The sequence below is a fragment of the Pseudoliparis swirei genome, chromosome 7 (assembly GCF_029220125.1).
Source record: "Pseudoliparis swirei isolate HS2019 ecotype Mariana Trench chromosome 7, NWPU_hadal_v1, whole genome shotgun sequence".
In the NCBI taxonomy this organism is placed as follows: domain Eukaryota; kingdom Metazoa; phylum Chordata; class Actinopteri; order Perciformes; family Liparidae; genus Pseudoliparis; species Pseudoliparis swirei.
The window spans coordinates 4,971,467-4,986,434 of record NC_079394.1 but is presented as its reverse complement, the minus strand read 5'-3'; the positions used below and the strand labels follow the sequence as shown (position 1 = coordinate 4,986,434).

Here is a 14,968-nt window from a genome sequence, read left to right as displayed (position 1 = left end):
GTGAGTCGAACAAAAAACGTAATTTCAGTCTAAAAAAGTCATGAAAATGTCAAAGTATATTATGTTGACAACTCAATACAGGATAGATGATCTGAAACAACTGGTTACCTCGGGCGTATACTAGAACACACTCGAACAAATAAACATATTTAGCAATGCTTTTTCGCGAGGCTTACGCGATATACACACGACCGACGCAGTTTGACAAAAACAAATACTTTCGTGATGATTATACAGCGACGATCATCCTGTGAAAACACACACAAAAAACATTGTGAACACTAAGCCACAGGAAGAATGGAGCAGTGCCGCCGCTCCCATAACGCGCACTACGCGCTGTGCGTAGGGCACCAAGTCCTGAGGGGGCGCCAAAAAATAGGCAACTAAAAAATCATCCTAGTTATAATAATTAAAATACCGATATTATTTCAGTATATAAATATTAGCCACGTTTTAGGCATGTATATCACAAAACAGGCAGAACAAGAGATAGCCTATATTTAATTGCTCAAAAAAAGTTCCGATGGATGCTTTATCCGTGGTTATTAAAACTTGTTTCTGCTCTTTTCTCTCTGTTAACATCCTTGCTGGACAGTGAATTAATGAGTTAGGATTATAAACATATCGTTTATTATTCTGTGCCTTCATTTCGGATTTGAGAATCGTAAAGCTGTTTTTTCCCGTAGTGCGTTTCACATCATCGCTTTTAATAGTCGTCACGGTTTCTGAACACGTGAGGTTATGAACTGCCTTGTGTCTGGCAGCCCTTCGGGTCACTGCCACCTCTCCTGGTGCTGCAGATCATGGAAAATGTTTCCACAACGATAATAAGAACGGCTCTCCATAATTCAAAAGATGTTGACTGTACTTTAGTATTTCTGGATGACGAAACATATCATCTTACCCTTTCATGGTAATAGTAATTCTTTATACACTGGTTGCACATACTTATTATTTGCATGGAAAAGGTCTCCTTACTATGGAAGCCCGTTTCCGCCACTGTGATAAAAAAATTAAGATCTTGTAAGTCATAATTATGAGATGCTAAGTCATAATTATGAGATAGTAAGTCATAATTATGAGATAGTAAGTCGAAATTATGAGATAGTATCTCATAATTATGAGATAGTAAATCGAAATTATGAGATAGTATCTCATAATTATGAGATGCTAAGTCATAATTATGATAGTAAGTCATAATTATGAGATAGTATCTCATAATTATGACTTAGCATCTCATAATTATGAGATAGTGAAGTCATAATTATGAGATAGTAAGTCGAAATTATGAGATAGTATCTCATAATTATGAGATAGTGAAGTCATAATTATGAGATAGTATCTCATAATTATGACTTACAGGATCTTAATTTTTTTATCACAGTGGCGGAAACAGGCTTCCATACCTTACAACAAGTGCTCCTGTGAAAAAATACCTTTGCATCCATTCACATGGAAAAAGACGACCAGCATTCAAACTCTATAGAAGTTCCTCCACTGGCAGTAGAAACGTCTAAATTGGCAACACAGTGTTTTCTTTTTCTACTGCAACATAATAAATGCGATGCTTTTTTTCCAGCAGAATAACGCAGACTGAAGACTCTCGGGAAGAAAAGTCTGTAAATGTTTACTCAAAATAGGACATTTAGTTTTTAGCTGTGTGTAGCGATCGGTCAGTTCTGTTGTGTTAACGACAGACATGAAACATTAATGCGCTACAAGTCGATGTCAAATGTCAGACATTTCATGTGAATTATTAACGACGTCCAATTGGAGACGTGTCTGACGGGTCTTCCTTCTGCTCTGCCGCTCGCTTGCACAACAACGCGGATGAGGTTTCAAAAAAGAACACGCCAGAGGCTTTCTGCATCGGTTTTTATTTGACATTCAAAAAGTAACACACACAAAACAGAAAGCTACGACTCAAGTGAGTCCATCCCCCTCCCTCCCCCCGAGCCATTATCGCGTAGTGCCGTTTGACAAATGGCCCTCACCTTCACCGCGGGGCCGACCGGAGCCGGCGCCGGTGGGTGTTTGAGTGGCGCTCGGAGCCGTGTGAGTGCAGAGCGGGTTACAGGTGAAGTGTCTACAAGTGCAGTGGCGGACGTGTAGAGGGCACACCTGAGGAGCTGACGAGAGGTCTCTCTCAGTTGGTGCTGATGACACAAAAATAGGGACGTTCAAGCAGTTTGAGTTTCCGAGGTAAAAACGCGTGAAAGGGTTAAAAAATAAAAGAGGCCGATATCTTCTTGGACGTTTTGGTTTACGCAACTCTTCAGAACAAGTGCGTGCTCGCGGCATCAAAAGTGCAGAATGTGTGAGAGCAGCGCACAAAAACATTAACATCCCGCGTTACTTTTTTAAAAAACTGTGCGCGGTAAAAACTTAACCAGTCGAACTTTTAATCCAGCCACATCTGGACATCGTGACCGTTGTTGCTGATGTGGCTGAAAACGCATTAAATGCACAAACGAAGGAAACGCACCAAAGAAATCAAACGGATGCGATGTTTCACAAGATGGCCGTGAATCATCCCGCGCGTCGGAGCGCTGCCCCCTCTCGGTGTTCGCAACCGCAGGTCACAGTCGGTGACTTCTGAAAACTGTGACTCAGCCTGTATTTCCCAACGATGACTCGCTTATCTCCACGAGAGGGCGAAGACGACATCGGATCAAATTAGATGAACCGTCGTCTCGACCCTGAAAGGTCGACCCGCCGCAGTGAGTCACACAGCACTTTGAGGTTCTTAAAAGCCACCGATCAATACAAGTGAAAACTAGAACGGGCACTCGGTAGAGCGCATACCTTCGCATATCACAAGATTGGGCATTGAATTATGAACATTTTGGCATTAGTTGCATGCCAATTGGATAAGAATTGATGTTGACCTGTCCATGACCTTGACCTTTGACCCGATTGATCCCAAAATCTAATCAAATGGCCGCCGGATAATAACCAATCATCCTACCAAATTTCATGCGATTCAAGAAGATGTTGACCTTTTCATGACCTTGACCTTTGACCCGATCGATCCCAAAATCTAATCAAGTGGTCCCCGGATAATAACCAATCATCCCACCAAATTTCATGCGATTCGGTTAAAAACTTTTTTTGTTATGCGAATAACACTCATACAATAAATAAATAAACTAGAATGGGCACTCAGTAGAGCGCATACCTTCGCATATCACAAGATTGGGCATTGAATTATAAACATTTTGGCATTAGTTGCATGCCAATTGGACAAAAATGTATCGTGCTATGGTAAAAAAAAGATGTTGACCTTTCCATGACCTTGACCTTTGACCCGATTGATCCCAAAATCTAATCAAATGGTCCCCGGATAATAACCAATCATCCCACCAAATTCCATGTGATTCAAGAAGATTTGACCTGTTCATGACCTTTGACCTTGACCTTTGACCCGATCGATCCCAAAATCTAATCAACTGGTCCCCGGATAATAAACAATCATCCCACCAAATTTCATGCGATTCGGTTCAATACTTTTTGAGTTCTGCGAAAGATTTTGACCTGTTCATGACCTTTGACCTTTGACCCGATCGATCCCAAAATCTAATCAACTGGTCCCCGGATAATAAACAATCATCCCACCAAATTTCATGCGATTCGGTTCAATACTTTTTGAGTTTTGCGAATAACACGCATACAAATAAATAAATACACGACGATCAAAACATAACCTTCCGCATTTTCAATGCGAAGGTAAATATGTACTTTGTAACGACAAACCGCTTCTAAATATGAATACATTCTGACATCTTTGTGCTGTAAAGAACAAGATAATTTACTGATCTGATATTTCTCCCAAACACGGAGGAACACAGTGCGTATACAGTTGTGCGTACAGAGGAACTCCCCTGCCTGGCGTCCGTGTGACGGGCGCACGGTTGTGTTTACGTGCTGACTGACGGCCGGGCCGACGCGCCCAGCCGACCTCCCGCCCAGCACAGAGCGGCTCCCAGGGCTGCGGCGGCCGTCACGGCCAGGCTGGCCTTCAGCACCGCGGCGGGGGGTCTGCTGAAGCGGGCGGGGGCCACGCACGCCAACATGGCCACGGTCACGGTCAGGGTGAAACAAATGGAGACGGCGGTGTTAATGGCCACTATCTGGCCAAACTTGGCGAACGGCACGATGACGCAGAAGAAGAGCGGCACCGTGGAGATCACCGTGGTGACGGCGCTGGACAGTATGGCAACGCCCACGTGGTTCACTGCCTCCAAGGTGCGGCGCTGCCTCTCGGGCCCAGGCTCCTGCAAACAAAAGCACAGATTAAAAGGAGGAGTGGCTCCTCTTTACTCATCTCGCCGGATTAAATCCCAAATCTGAGTCGTCGGGTGTGTGTAAACGGAAGACATGCTGTGGAAGTTTTTCTACACTACCGTTCAAAAGTTTGGGGTCACTTAGAAATGTCTTTATTTTTCAAAGAAAAGCACTGTTTTTTCAATAAAGATAACATTAATCAAAAATACACTCTATACATTGTTAATGTGGTAAATGACTATTCTAGGTGGAAACGTCTGGTTTCTAATGAAATATCTCCAGAGGTGTATAGAGGCTCATTTCCATCAACTATCACTCCAGTGTTCTAATGGTACATTGTGTTTGCTAATCGCCTTAGAAGACTAATGTCTGATTAGAAAACCCTTGTGCAATTATGCTGGTGATATAAGCTATACAACTGGCCTTCCTTTGAGCTTGAAGTTTGTAGAACAAAATTAATACTTCAAATATTAATCATTATTTCTAACCTTGTCAATGTCTTGACTATATTTTATATTCATTTGATAAATAAAAGTGTGATTTTTCATGGAAGACACGAAATTGTCTGGGTGATCCCAAACTTTTGAACGGGAGTGTAAGTGCTGAACAAATGTGCACTCCCATACTGAGTTATGACCCGGCATAGAGGAAACGGCCTCCCCAGCCAGCAGGTATCCCTCCACCAGGTGCAGACAGTAATCCACTGAAGATCCCACAAGTATAGACAGAGAAATGGCCTCCATTCCTCCCATCTCCCAGCCCAGCCAATACATGATCGCTACGACCAGACAGATCACTCCTGTTGAAAGCCCAAAACTCAAAATGACACATATCTCGACCCAGGTCAGAAAATTCAATTTTCCACTTCCTTTCTGAATGTTTAAACTTGAGTCACTTTCAGACCTGAAAATACAAATGTTCATCTCTTACCTAGAATGGTTATGAGGACTGGGAGCAGCAGCAGAAGATGTGCAGTAAACACGGACACAGCTGCCACACAGATGGCCAGAGACAGCAGCAGACTCCAGAGGGCACTCTTCACACCTACAGACCAGAGAGCAGTAAAATATCAGATTCGTTCACTTCCTCTTCCTAATTAATCCATCGTCGGTTTGCAGGAATGAACACATCTATTTGACACGCAGTGCCACCTCTTACTCGCCTATAATTTCCATGAAGATCTGCTTCCAGTGCTCGCAGGTCTGGAAACCCCGTTGCAGGGCGGAGGACGGCGGGAGTGAGGCGAGCTGCTCCCGGAGGAAGTTCTCCCACTGAAGGAAGTCAGAATAGGTCTGGAAGGAGGATTTCCCTTTGTATGTGGTCTTGGAAGAAGAGAGGTCGAACATTACGCATGGCACCAGCTGGAAAAGTGCTGCTCTGAGCTGAAAGGTGGAGGGACTTACAGACTCAAAGGCCATGGAGAGCCAGCGGATCTTGCCTCCATGCATTCCCACCGCTCCGTGAGAGAGCTGCCCGGGGAGCAGGTTGGGCTCAGGGAGAGAGCGACACTCGGGATGGAGCAGGGGCAGAACCGACGACAGCTTATCACCTGGAGAGAGCCAGGACAGCACTTTTTACACACTTCTCACTTCATACATGGTTCATCTCTATTAGGATTTTATGCCATGGTCGAGTTTATTTTTGTTCAGGATTCATGTTTTTTTAGATAGATAGATTAGATTAGATTAGATATTCCTTTATTAGTCCCACAGTGGGGAAATTGCAGGATCACAGCAGCGGGTGCACATTAGAGGTTTAATAAAAGATTAACATTTAATACAAAATACAATATTAAATATACACAGGAGAACAAAATATATATAATATATATATGTGTGTATGTATATATGTGTTTGTATATATGTGTATATATATATATATATTACACAAGGTAGTGATTAAAGTGAATTGTCAGCAGGTTAAAGTGTCCAGGATAAAGTTGTGAGCGTGTTTAAGTGTAAATAAATAGATGAATAGATAGATAGATAGATAGATAAATACTTTATGCATTCCCAGAAGGAAATGTTGTAGTCGCAGCAAGCATGTGTACAATATAAATATAATATAATAAAATAGTAGGGCAGGAGATATTCAATGTAAAAAAAAGAAAATTACAAAGAAAATGAAAATGAAAATAATGCAGTGTATATCAAGTATATACAGTGAAAGCTGTGCAAGGTTTATTTCTGTTGTTCAATTTGAGGAGGATCTGACCAGAGGGGATTTGTTATAAAGTCTTACCCACTTGTAAAGCACTTTATAATACAGTTGTGTCTAAATATTTCTTTTAGTGCTTCAATAATTGATTATTTTCATTACGATTCCTCGATTGATTTATTTATTTAGCAGTTTCCCAAATCACAATTAAATTTGTTTGTGTTTCGTCCTTCAGAAAACCCAAAATAGTAAATGTGCTTTAAAAAGTGCAGTAAGAAAACAAGACAATATTTATATTTAAGAAGATGAAACCAGTGGATTTTTGTCACTTTTGCTAATAAAATGACGTCAGAATTGAATTGATTAATTCTTGTTTTTGTTAATCAATTCCCTAATCAATTAATCAACAAACCATTTCAGCTATACGGTTTTGATAATATTTTTATGATATCGTATGGTGAAATAAAAGATTTCCCTCTGAATAGTGTGTGGTTGTTACCTGAAGGCAAACACTGCGCTCCTCCCGGCTTTACAAGTTGTGTGTTTGCACTAAAAGCTTTACAGATCTTGCAAAGAAGCCCCATTTCCTGGAAAATATCAAAGTCTGGGTCCAATATAATGCTGCCCTTTGGAGAGAATTAAACACCATGTCAACCACACGATAATATTAGAAACAAACCTGTCTGTGCTTTATTTCTGATGATTATTAACATGACACACGTGTGACCCTCACCATATCGGAAATAACGTGGTTGTCCCTGTTTTCGGTTCGATTGACTCCCAAGATGCCAAACACAACAAAAACCATTGCCCCGGTGTCCACCAGAGGACGGACCGCTGGATGGCCACACGCACCGCCGCTGCATGGGTTGAAGCCAAACGTTTTGGATGATTTCATTTTGGCAGCAGAAGAGGGATCTTTGAAAATAGAACCAGAGGAAAATCTCTCAACAGGCATTTATTTATACGTTGTAAAAAATATCGGTGTAAAGTAGAGGACTGTGGATTCGGAAGATGCCACTTTAAGAAGAATGTTAAATCAGTTTCTTTATTTTAAAAGCTCAACATGAGAATGAAAAAAAAGAAGATATTTCATCATGTGAAGAGGGATCTTTGAAAATAGAACCAGAGGAAAATCTCTCAACAGGCATTTATTTATACGTTGTAAAAATATCGGTGTAAAGTAGAGTACTGTGGATTCGGAAGATGCCACTTTAAGAAGAATGTTAAATCAGTTTCTCTTTTTGTAAAAGCTCAACATGAGAATGAAAAAAAAAGTTTTGTTTTATTTGCAGTGAGAAAATATTTTTTTCACGATGGGCTCACAAACTAATCAATGTTAATGAGGCTTTCGGTCATTAGCTCACTCACCACTGGGAAGAGGGATGTAAAAGGTTCCCTGTGTGGGTCCATCAGGCCCAGAACTGAGGCCGCAGCCAGGCGGGTTGACACACACACGGCTGGGATGAGGTCTCAGGCGGCGCTGGGCAAAGCACAGTCTCCTAAAGCAGCGGAAACCAGAGCTGCAATGACAGATTGTCCCCTAAAACAACACGACAGTCCATCCAACTCACACTTTGATATCTCTCATTTGAGTTTTCACCTGCTGTGCTGCTGCAGAGACGACGCTACATAAAAGGAAAACTCTGGCGTCCAGCCGTGATGGGGTTCACATGAGGTGGATGTGATCATCCAGCTGGGGTACGGGTGGTACACATGGGAAACACACGCTGTCATTCTGGTGGTGTAATTGCCACGGGGCTGATTATAAGCCTATTCAGATCAAACAAGATTAGTTATAAGCCGCTTTCGTGGCACATATTGCAGTTGAGAGACATAACGGTACAGCTAATTAAAATATTGTTATTGTTTTTTTTGCTCTCTCACCTGAAATGAGGACACCTCTTCGTGCTCTGTGCTGCACCGTTTCCATGGGGAGGGAGTGCTGGTGTTGAGGGAGAAGCGGTAAATGGTTGTCGAGGCTCCGAGGTCCAATTTTGATATGAAAACTGTGAGTAAAGAGCCTGGGAAAAAAACATGCAGAGTCCAATATTATGCAATAGTGGAAGAGGTTTTGAATGCAGCGGAAGATGATTTATATATGCTGCATTTCACCTGTTTGATTGGTGCTTGAACTTGGTTTTCCTAATCTCCGAGGAGAAGAGAAGGTCGACGCGCTCTGGGTCTGCTGACGTGTGGAGAACTTAAATGCCGACGAGGAAGCGTGGCTGTACAAAAGATGTGGCTTTTCCATGAACACACCTGCGGATCGATACGTGCAATTCAGGTATTTGGATCTGTGAGGTGAATTGGTGAGAGTGTATTAACGCTGCCGCGGTCTCACCCGAGCACATGGGGCAGGAGATGCCTTGGCCGCTGAGGTTGCTCCTCAGAGCCAGCAGAGTCTGGAGGTTTGTGTCCCGGCGGAAGAGAACAGGGGCGTGAGTGGCGGGCCTCAGGAGACAGCAGAACCCGGCAGACAAAAGCAGCACCAGGAGGAAGACGCCTGGGCCAACAGGAAGACAACGATAAATCACGGCAGAGACACGGTATTGATGGAGTAGCTGGAGCAGCTGAGAGACAGATCAATTACAATAATCAACTAGAATGGGCACTCGGTAGAGCGCATACCTTCACATGTCACAAGATCGGGCATTGAATTATGAACATTTTGGCATTAGTTGCATGCCAATTGGATAAAAATTGGTAAAAAGAAGATTTTGACCTTTTCATGGCCTTGTCCATGACCTTTGACCCGATCGATCCCAAAATCTAATCAAATGGTCCCCGGATAATAACCAATCATCCCACCAAATTTCATGCGATTCGGTTTAATACTTTTTTAGTTATGCGAGTAACACGCATACAAATAAATAAATAAATACACGGTGATCAAAACATAACCTTCCGCATTTTCAATGCGAAGGTAATTACAGTCACTCCTTAAAAGAGGGAGGATAAAGACTTCCTGATAGACACTTGCTCTTCCACTGACTGACTAAATCCCTCCAGGACATCCAGAAATGAGCTCAAGATCTTGGCTGACAATATCTTTAAAAAACCAAACTCCAGAAATGTCTCTCTGATCTTTCACAGAGTTTACATTTTCATTTCAAGAGAGTTCTCCGAGATTCATATCAAATCTCACCTAGGACGACCTTTCGTCGCGCCACGACCGGCTCCGCCACTAAGTGCTTCAGCGCCCACCGGAGATTCGTGCTCACGACGCCCACGTGCCGCTGGCCCGGAGGGCACCGAGACGTCTCCACCGACAGGGAAAGGATGGCCACGTCGCCGTCTGTGTCGCAGGCGCCTGAGCCGAGGCGAAGGCGGGGAGTTAGTGGTGCCTGGAGAGCGGCGTCTTACGACCGAGAGTCATTCTCTTCCCCGTGATAAACTTAAGGGAGATAATGATCTCACCTGGCTCCATCTCCACTGACAGAAGTGCCACATCATCATCCTCATCCGACAAAGGGCCGTGGCTCGTCGACAGGCCCGGAAAAAGCCTCCAGCTTCAAGCGAGAGGAAGCAGTTGAGGGGGAGCGACAGCTGAAGGGATGACAACGTGCCCGAGGCGTCGCACAGCATGCGCAAATAGAGTCTCACACACAACTAAGGGAACAACGGCTCACCAGTTCAACCACACGTGCTCCTGAGGCTCCACGCACTCGGTCCAGATACAAAGAGCGGCGGGCATCAGGGCTGACACCCAAAGCCAGCAGCAGCTCACAATGAGGGCCATGAATAGGCCGAAGTCATGCACGGCTGGAATCTAAGTGTCAGTTAAACGAAACACATTGTAAAGGACCTTGAAACATTTAATTTGTGCTTATCGCATGCAACAACAAAAAAACTGCGGAGAGAGGCACTCCTATTCATCCACGGCAGAGTCATTTATACTCCTTGTATATATCCTATTAACAGTTGATTTTCTCTGCTATGATTACCTGAGAGAAGGTGTTAGCAGCATAGGCAGCTGCCGTAGTGAAGGAGGTGAGGAAAGTAGCTCGGCCGGCTGTTTTAATTGTGTAGATCATTCGCTGCTGCGGTTGACGCAGATGAGAAGCCTGTCTGAAGGTGCTGATGAACACGAATACATCATCCACCCCTGGGAAACAGTGAGATAACAAAAGAGCTGCCGTATTACATTTGATGGCAAACATACACTACCATTCAAAAGTTTGGGGTCACTTAGAAATGTCTTTATTTTTCAAAGAAAAGCCCTGTTTTTTCAATAAAGATAACATTAATCAAAAATACACACTATACATTGTTAATGTGGTAAATGACTATTCTAGGTGGAAACGTCTGGTTTCTAATGAAATATCTCCATAGGTGTATAGAGGCCCATTTCCATCAACTATCACTCCAGTGTTCTAATGGTACATTGTGTTTGCTAATCGCCTTAGAAGACTAATATCTGATTAGAAAACCCTTGTGCAATTATGTTAGCACAGCTGAAAACAGTTATGCTGGTGATATAAGCTATACAACTGGCCTTCCTTTGAGCTTGAAGTTTGAAGAACAAAATTAATACTTCAAATATTAATCATTATTTCTAACCTTGTCAATATCTTGACTATATTTTCTATTCAATTTTCAATTCATTTGATAAATAAAAGTGAGTTTTCATGGAAGACACGAAATTGTCTGGATGACCCCAAACATTTGAACGGTAGTGCACGGTAAATTATTATCTTTTTCAACCACAAAAGGACTCGTTTCACAGTTTTTATAAAAATACACTTAACTTTCTCAGTGCATTTTCTAAAATATCAAACTACTCCTTGAATGAAAAGAATGGTATTCATCTGTCCTTACCTATACCGATAATAACAAAGGCCGCCACCCCATTGAGAATGCCCAGGTACCTCACGCCAAAGACAACATGGTACAGAAAAAGCGCCATCAGGCAGCTCAGTCCGATGCTAGTAAGTCCGAAGAAAGTCAGAAACACTACAGAGAGATAACACAGCATCGAAGAGCTCGTTAACATTCGTATGGCACCAACAACAGAGTTAAAAAAAAGGTAGTGCATCAATGCAAGTGGAATTAAAAGCAGGCCCTACTGTACCAGAAAAGGAGGTAAGGACATAGACGAGCACAGTAATGCAAGCTCCACTGATGACAGCCAGCATCATGTCATTGTGGAAGGTGTGTCTCACCTCATCATCAAACAGCTCTGTTCCGCCATACAGCACCTTCACCTGGCTGGGAAAAGGAGATCATAGCACCACAAGTAAACAGCTTGTAACAATGTGTAGCACAATACGGTGAAACCCCTGAGTGGGATAATTATGTTCTGCAGCTAATGGTCCTGACCTGGTAGATTGCTTTGCCAGGATGTCTGCGTACTGGACGACAAAGTTTTTGAAAAGTGCTCTTTGCTCGTGAGCTCGGTCCTGTGTGGAGGAGAAGGAAGGAAGAGGAGCTCCGAAGTGGATCTCACTGCGCAAGAGGGAGGAGGAGAGATGCTCAGGGGACAGACTCTCATCCACGTACCAGTAGAACTGTGGGTGGGTGATGGCCAGACTCAGAGAACCTGGGAATACACGCATTGCAAATCAGCACTGTTAGGAGGATTCTTTAGATAGATAGATAGATATGTACTTTATTAATCCCCAAGGGGAAATTTGTCGTAACAGTAGCAGCACTAATAAACTAAACACACAAGAATAAAAAATTAAATATAAAAAACAGGGATGAAAGATAAAGATGTATACAAGAAGTATACAAAGTAAGATATAAAATAAATATATATGTATCTATACAACATATATGCATACACAATACACAATACAATACTAATGACAAATTAAATTAAATATTAAAATATTAAATATAGACAGTGTGCAAAATGCAAAGTGTGTGTATGTGTGTAGTGTAAATGAAAATGAAGTGTGTGTGTATGTGTGAAGTGCAGATCAACATAGTGTGGATATGAAGTTATTATTGCAGTTATTGCACTATGATCTGGCAAGAGGTGATCTGTTGTTTACAGGTATTCCTTTATATTTGAAGGCTGCTATTTCCTCTCGCCGGGGACTCACCTTCAATATCAGCGAGATCCGGGCCCATGCCGTCATAGTATATCCTCCCTCCCCTCTCACTGGGGTACAGGTAAGAGAGGATGGAGCTGGGTGGGGAGCAGTAGGACGGTCCCAGTGGCAGATCCCTCAACATCTCCAGAGGCTTCCAGCAGAACTGATGAAACTGCGGGTGCTGCATGAGCAGGCGCTCCACGCGGTGAATCGTCTGCAGGCGTTCAGGGGTGAAGATGTTGCGATCGCCTTCCCCTTGAGCCACAAACACCAGCTCTATCCTCCACAGAGCCTGGCTCTGCAGGTAGTAATTGGGAGCAAACCTGCGCCTCCTGGTGAGGTTCTCCTCCCGTGATCTCTCTGCGGCTCTGTGCTTTGAGTTCTTGTGCGTCCCCATTTCCTCCAGACTCAAATCAAACGCTGTCCTTGTATCTCTGCTCTCTGATGCTCCTCTCTTCTGATCATCTACTGTCTCTAAAGGGTCGTTCTGAGGAGAGGGAGACCTCGGGCCCTCGTGTCCTGTCCTGTTGAACGCTCCCCGTCTGCTCAGCCTCTCCAGCAGAAGCTCCCTCAGGGCCTCAGACTCGCTGTCATCTAAGTCTCGCCTGCGTCTGTCCCAGGACCCCAGCTGAGTCTTCACAGCGATGGTCAGGGCATCGAAGCGCTCGGCAGAGAAGTGACTCTGAACCTCAAAGGCGCTGTAGGAGAGGTCGATGTCCAGGGGAGGGCAGTAGAGGAGCATGTAGGCAAACAGGGCGCACGGGAGCGAGACAACTACCCCTACAACCACTCCACTGGCCCAGGGCTGTGTGTACACCCACCCGACTGCCCTCCAAAGCACACACTCCCCAGTCTCTCCAGAGAAACACCTCTGTCCTGTCGCAAGCGTGACTCCATCCTCCTCCTCTTCCTCCTCCTCTTCCTCCCCTCCCCAGCTGGTCTGAAACAGCAGTGGCTCATCCTCCACATCCATGCTGGCGCCTGTTTGGGAGACATAACACCACTCGATCATTGAAAGTAACACCCCTTTCTCTCTTGGGGCAGGAGCAGAACATACACTACCGTTCAAAAGTTTGGGGTCATCCAGACAATTCCGTGTCTTCCATGAAAACTCACTTTTATTTATCAAATGAATTGAAAATTGAATATAAAATATAGTCAAGACATTGACAAGGTTAGAAATAATGATTAATATTTGAAGTATTAATTTTGTTCTTCAAACTTCAAGCTCAAAGGAAGGCCAGTTGTATAGCTTATATCACCAGCATAACTGTTTTCAGCTGTGCTAACATAATTGCACAAGGGTTTTCTGATCAGATATTAGTCTTCTAAGGCGATTAGCAAACACAATGTACCATTAGAACACTGGAGTGATAGTTGATGGAAATGGGCCTCTATACACCTCTGGAGATATTTAATTAGAAACCAGACGTTTCCACCTAGAATAGTCATTTACCACATTAACAATGTATAGTGTGTATTTTTGATTAATGTTATCTTTATTGAAAAAACAGTGCTTTTCTTTGAAAAATAAAGACATTTCTCGCAAGGTAGTGAGAATTAAGTGCGTCTTTATGCAGCTGTCAACGAGAATCTTGCACTGGCAGCTCACATGGAGAAAAAAATGTAGGAGGGGAGACCTTTTTTTCCTCGTGAGAGAACATGGCTGTCCTGCTTTGAGATGCTGATCACAAGAGCTTGAGGGTGAGACCGGTTAAAAGCTGTGCTTTAATTATTCTCTCTGTCAGCGTTTGCAAGCCATTGTCACCCAGAGAGGGTCCGCCGGTGGCTGGCTACAAATCACCAGAAGTGTGTCTGCTCTGCAGCAAAAGAAATCATTTAATTTGCCTAATTAGTGACATAAGAGCGACTGTGATATGAGACGGAGTTGTGGAATAAGAAAGTGTTTATCCGCTGCGATGGGCAGCCTTTGAATAATAGTGTCAATAGGTGCCACTTGTTTTCCCGACTCTATACACACGAGATACTGCAGTTTGTATTCAAGTGGCTGCGAGCCCACTAACTGCAGCAATTTATCTATTCTCTTTAGAGCAGTGCTTTAAGGTCAGCCAGGTAAGACAGTGAATCTTGATTATGTGTAAAAGATTGCTGCTCTCAGCTCTGTAGCCAAAGTGAAAAATCCATCTTCCAAAATAAGAATTTACAAATTACACCGTGTAATCGATATTTGTGGAAGTGATTAAGCTTCCTCGAGTTAGAAAGCAGAGGAAGACTCTTGAGAGACAAACCCTGGAGCTGAAAATAAACTGGAGCATGTTGATTTATGGGATTTGTGTTTGTGATCTTAAACCTGAATACACTTTATTTGATGGTGGTGTTCATGTCTGCTGGAGAAAATCTCTTTGTGTGCTTTGCAGGCATTGTGTTCACAAAGTCTCCGGTCCACTGGTAATGGAGCAGCTCATGATGTGTTTCACAGCCACATCATTCACAGCTTGAGCTCCACATGTTTTCACTTTCTTAGA

General features: G+C 43.3%; 1 protein-coding gene across 1 annotated transcript; it reads right to left on the bottom strand.

Annotated features, from left to right (window-relative positions):
- Positions 1-1,858: 1,858 nt before the first annotated feature.
- Positions 1,859-13,988, bottom strand: disp3 (dispatched RND transporter family member 3). Its single transcript, XM_056418456.1, has 20 exons — positions 12,492-13,988; positions 11,764-11,983; positions 11,516-11,652; positions 11,263-11,397; positions 10,389-10,549; positions 10,074-10,213; positions 9,862-9,953; positions 9,590-9,754; positions 8,786-8,947; positions 8,557-8,703; positions 8,329-8,465; positions 8,045-8,214; positions 7,813-7,943; positions 7,175-7,359; positions 6,941-7,067; positions 5,688-5,833; positions 5,447-5,606; positions 5,215-5,328; positions 4,911-5,083; positions 1,859-4,274 (listed from the first exon to the last, which is right to left on the bottom strand). Exons 1-20 carry the CDS (start codon positions 13,492-13,494, stop codon positions 3,918-3,920), a joined length of 4,062 nt encoding a protein of 1,353 aa, XP_056274431.1. The 5' UTR covers positions 13,495-13,988; the 3' UTR covers positions 1,859-3,917.
- Between the last annotated feature and the right edge of the window lie 980 nt (positions 13,989-14,968).

What these genes read in the sequence shown, in the direction of transcription:
- disp3 (XM_056418456.1), bottom strand. Translation starts at nt 13,494, where the DNA reads ATGATCGAGTGGTGTTATGTCTCCCAAACAGGCGCCAGCATGGATGTG. An exon ending in TGTCCTTACCTCCTTTTCTG is followed by an intron (nt 11,398 to 11,515) that starts GTACAGTAGGGC and finishes ATCTCTCTGTAG; the next exon opens with TGTTTCTGACTTTCTTCGGA. An exon ending in GTCAGTGGAGATGGAGCCAG is followed by an intron (nt 9,755 to 9,861) that starts GTGAGATCATTA and finishes GCCTCGGCTCAG; the next exon opens with GCGCCTGCGACACAGACGGC.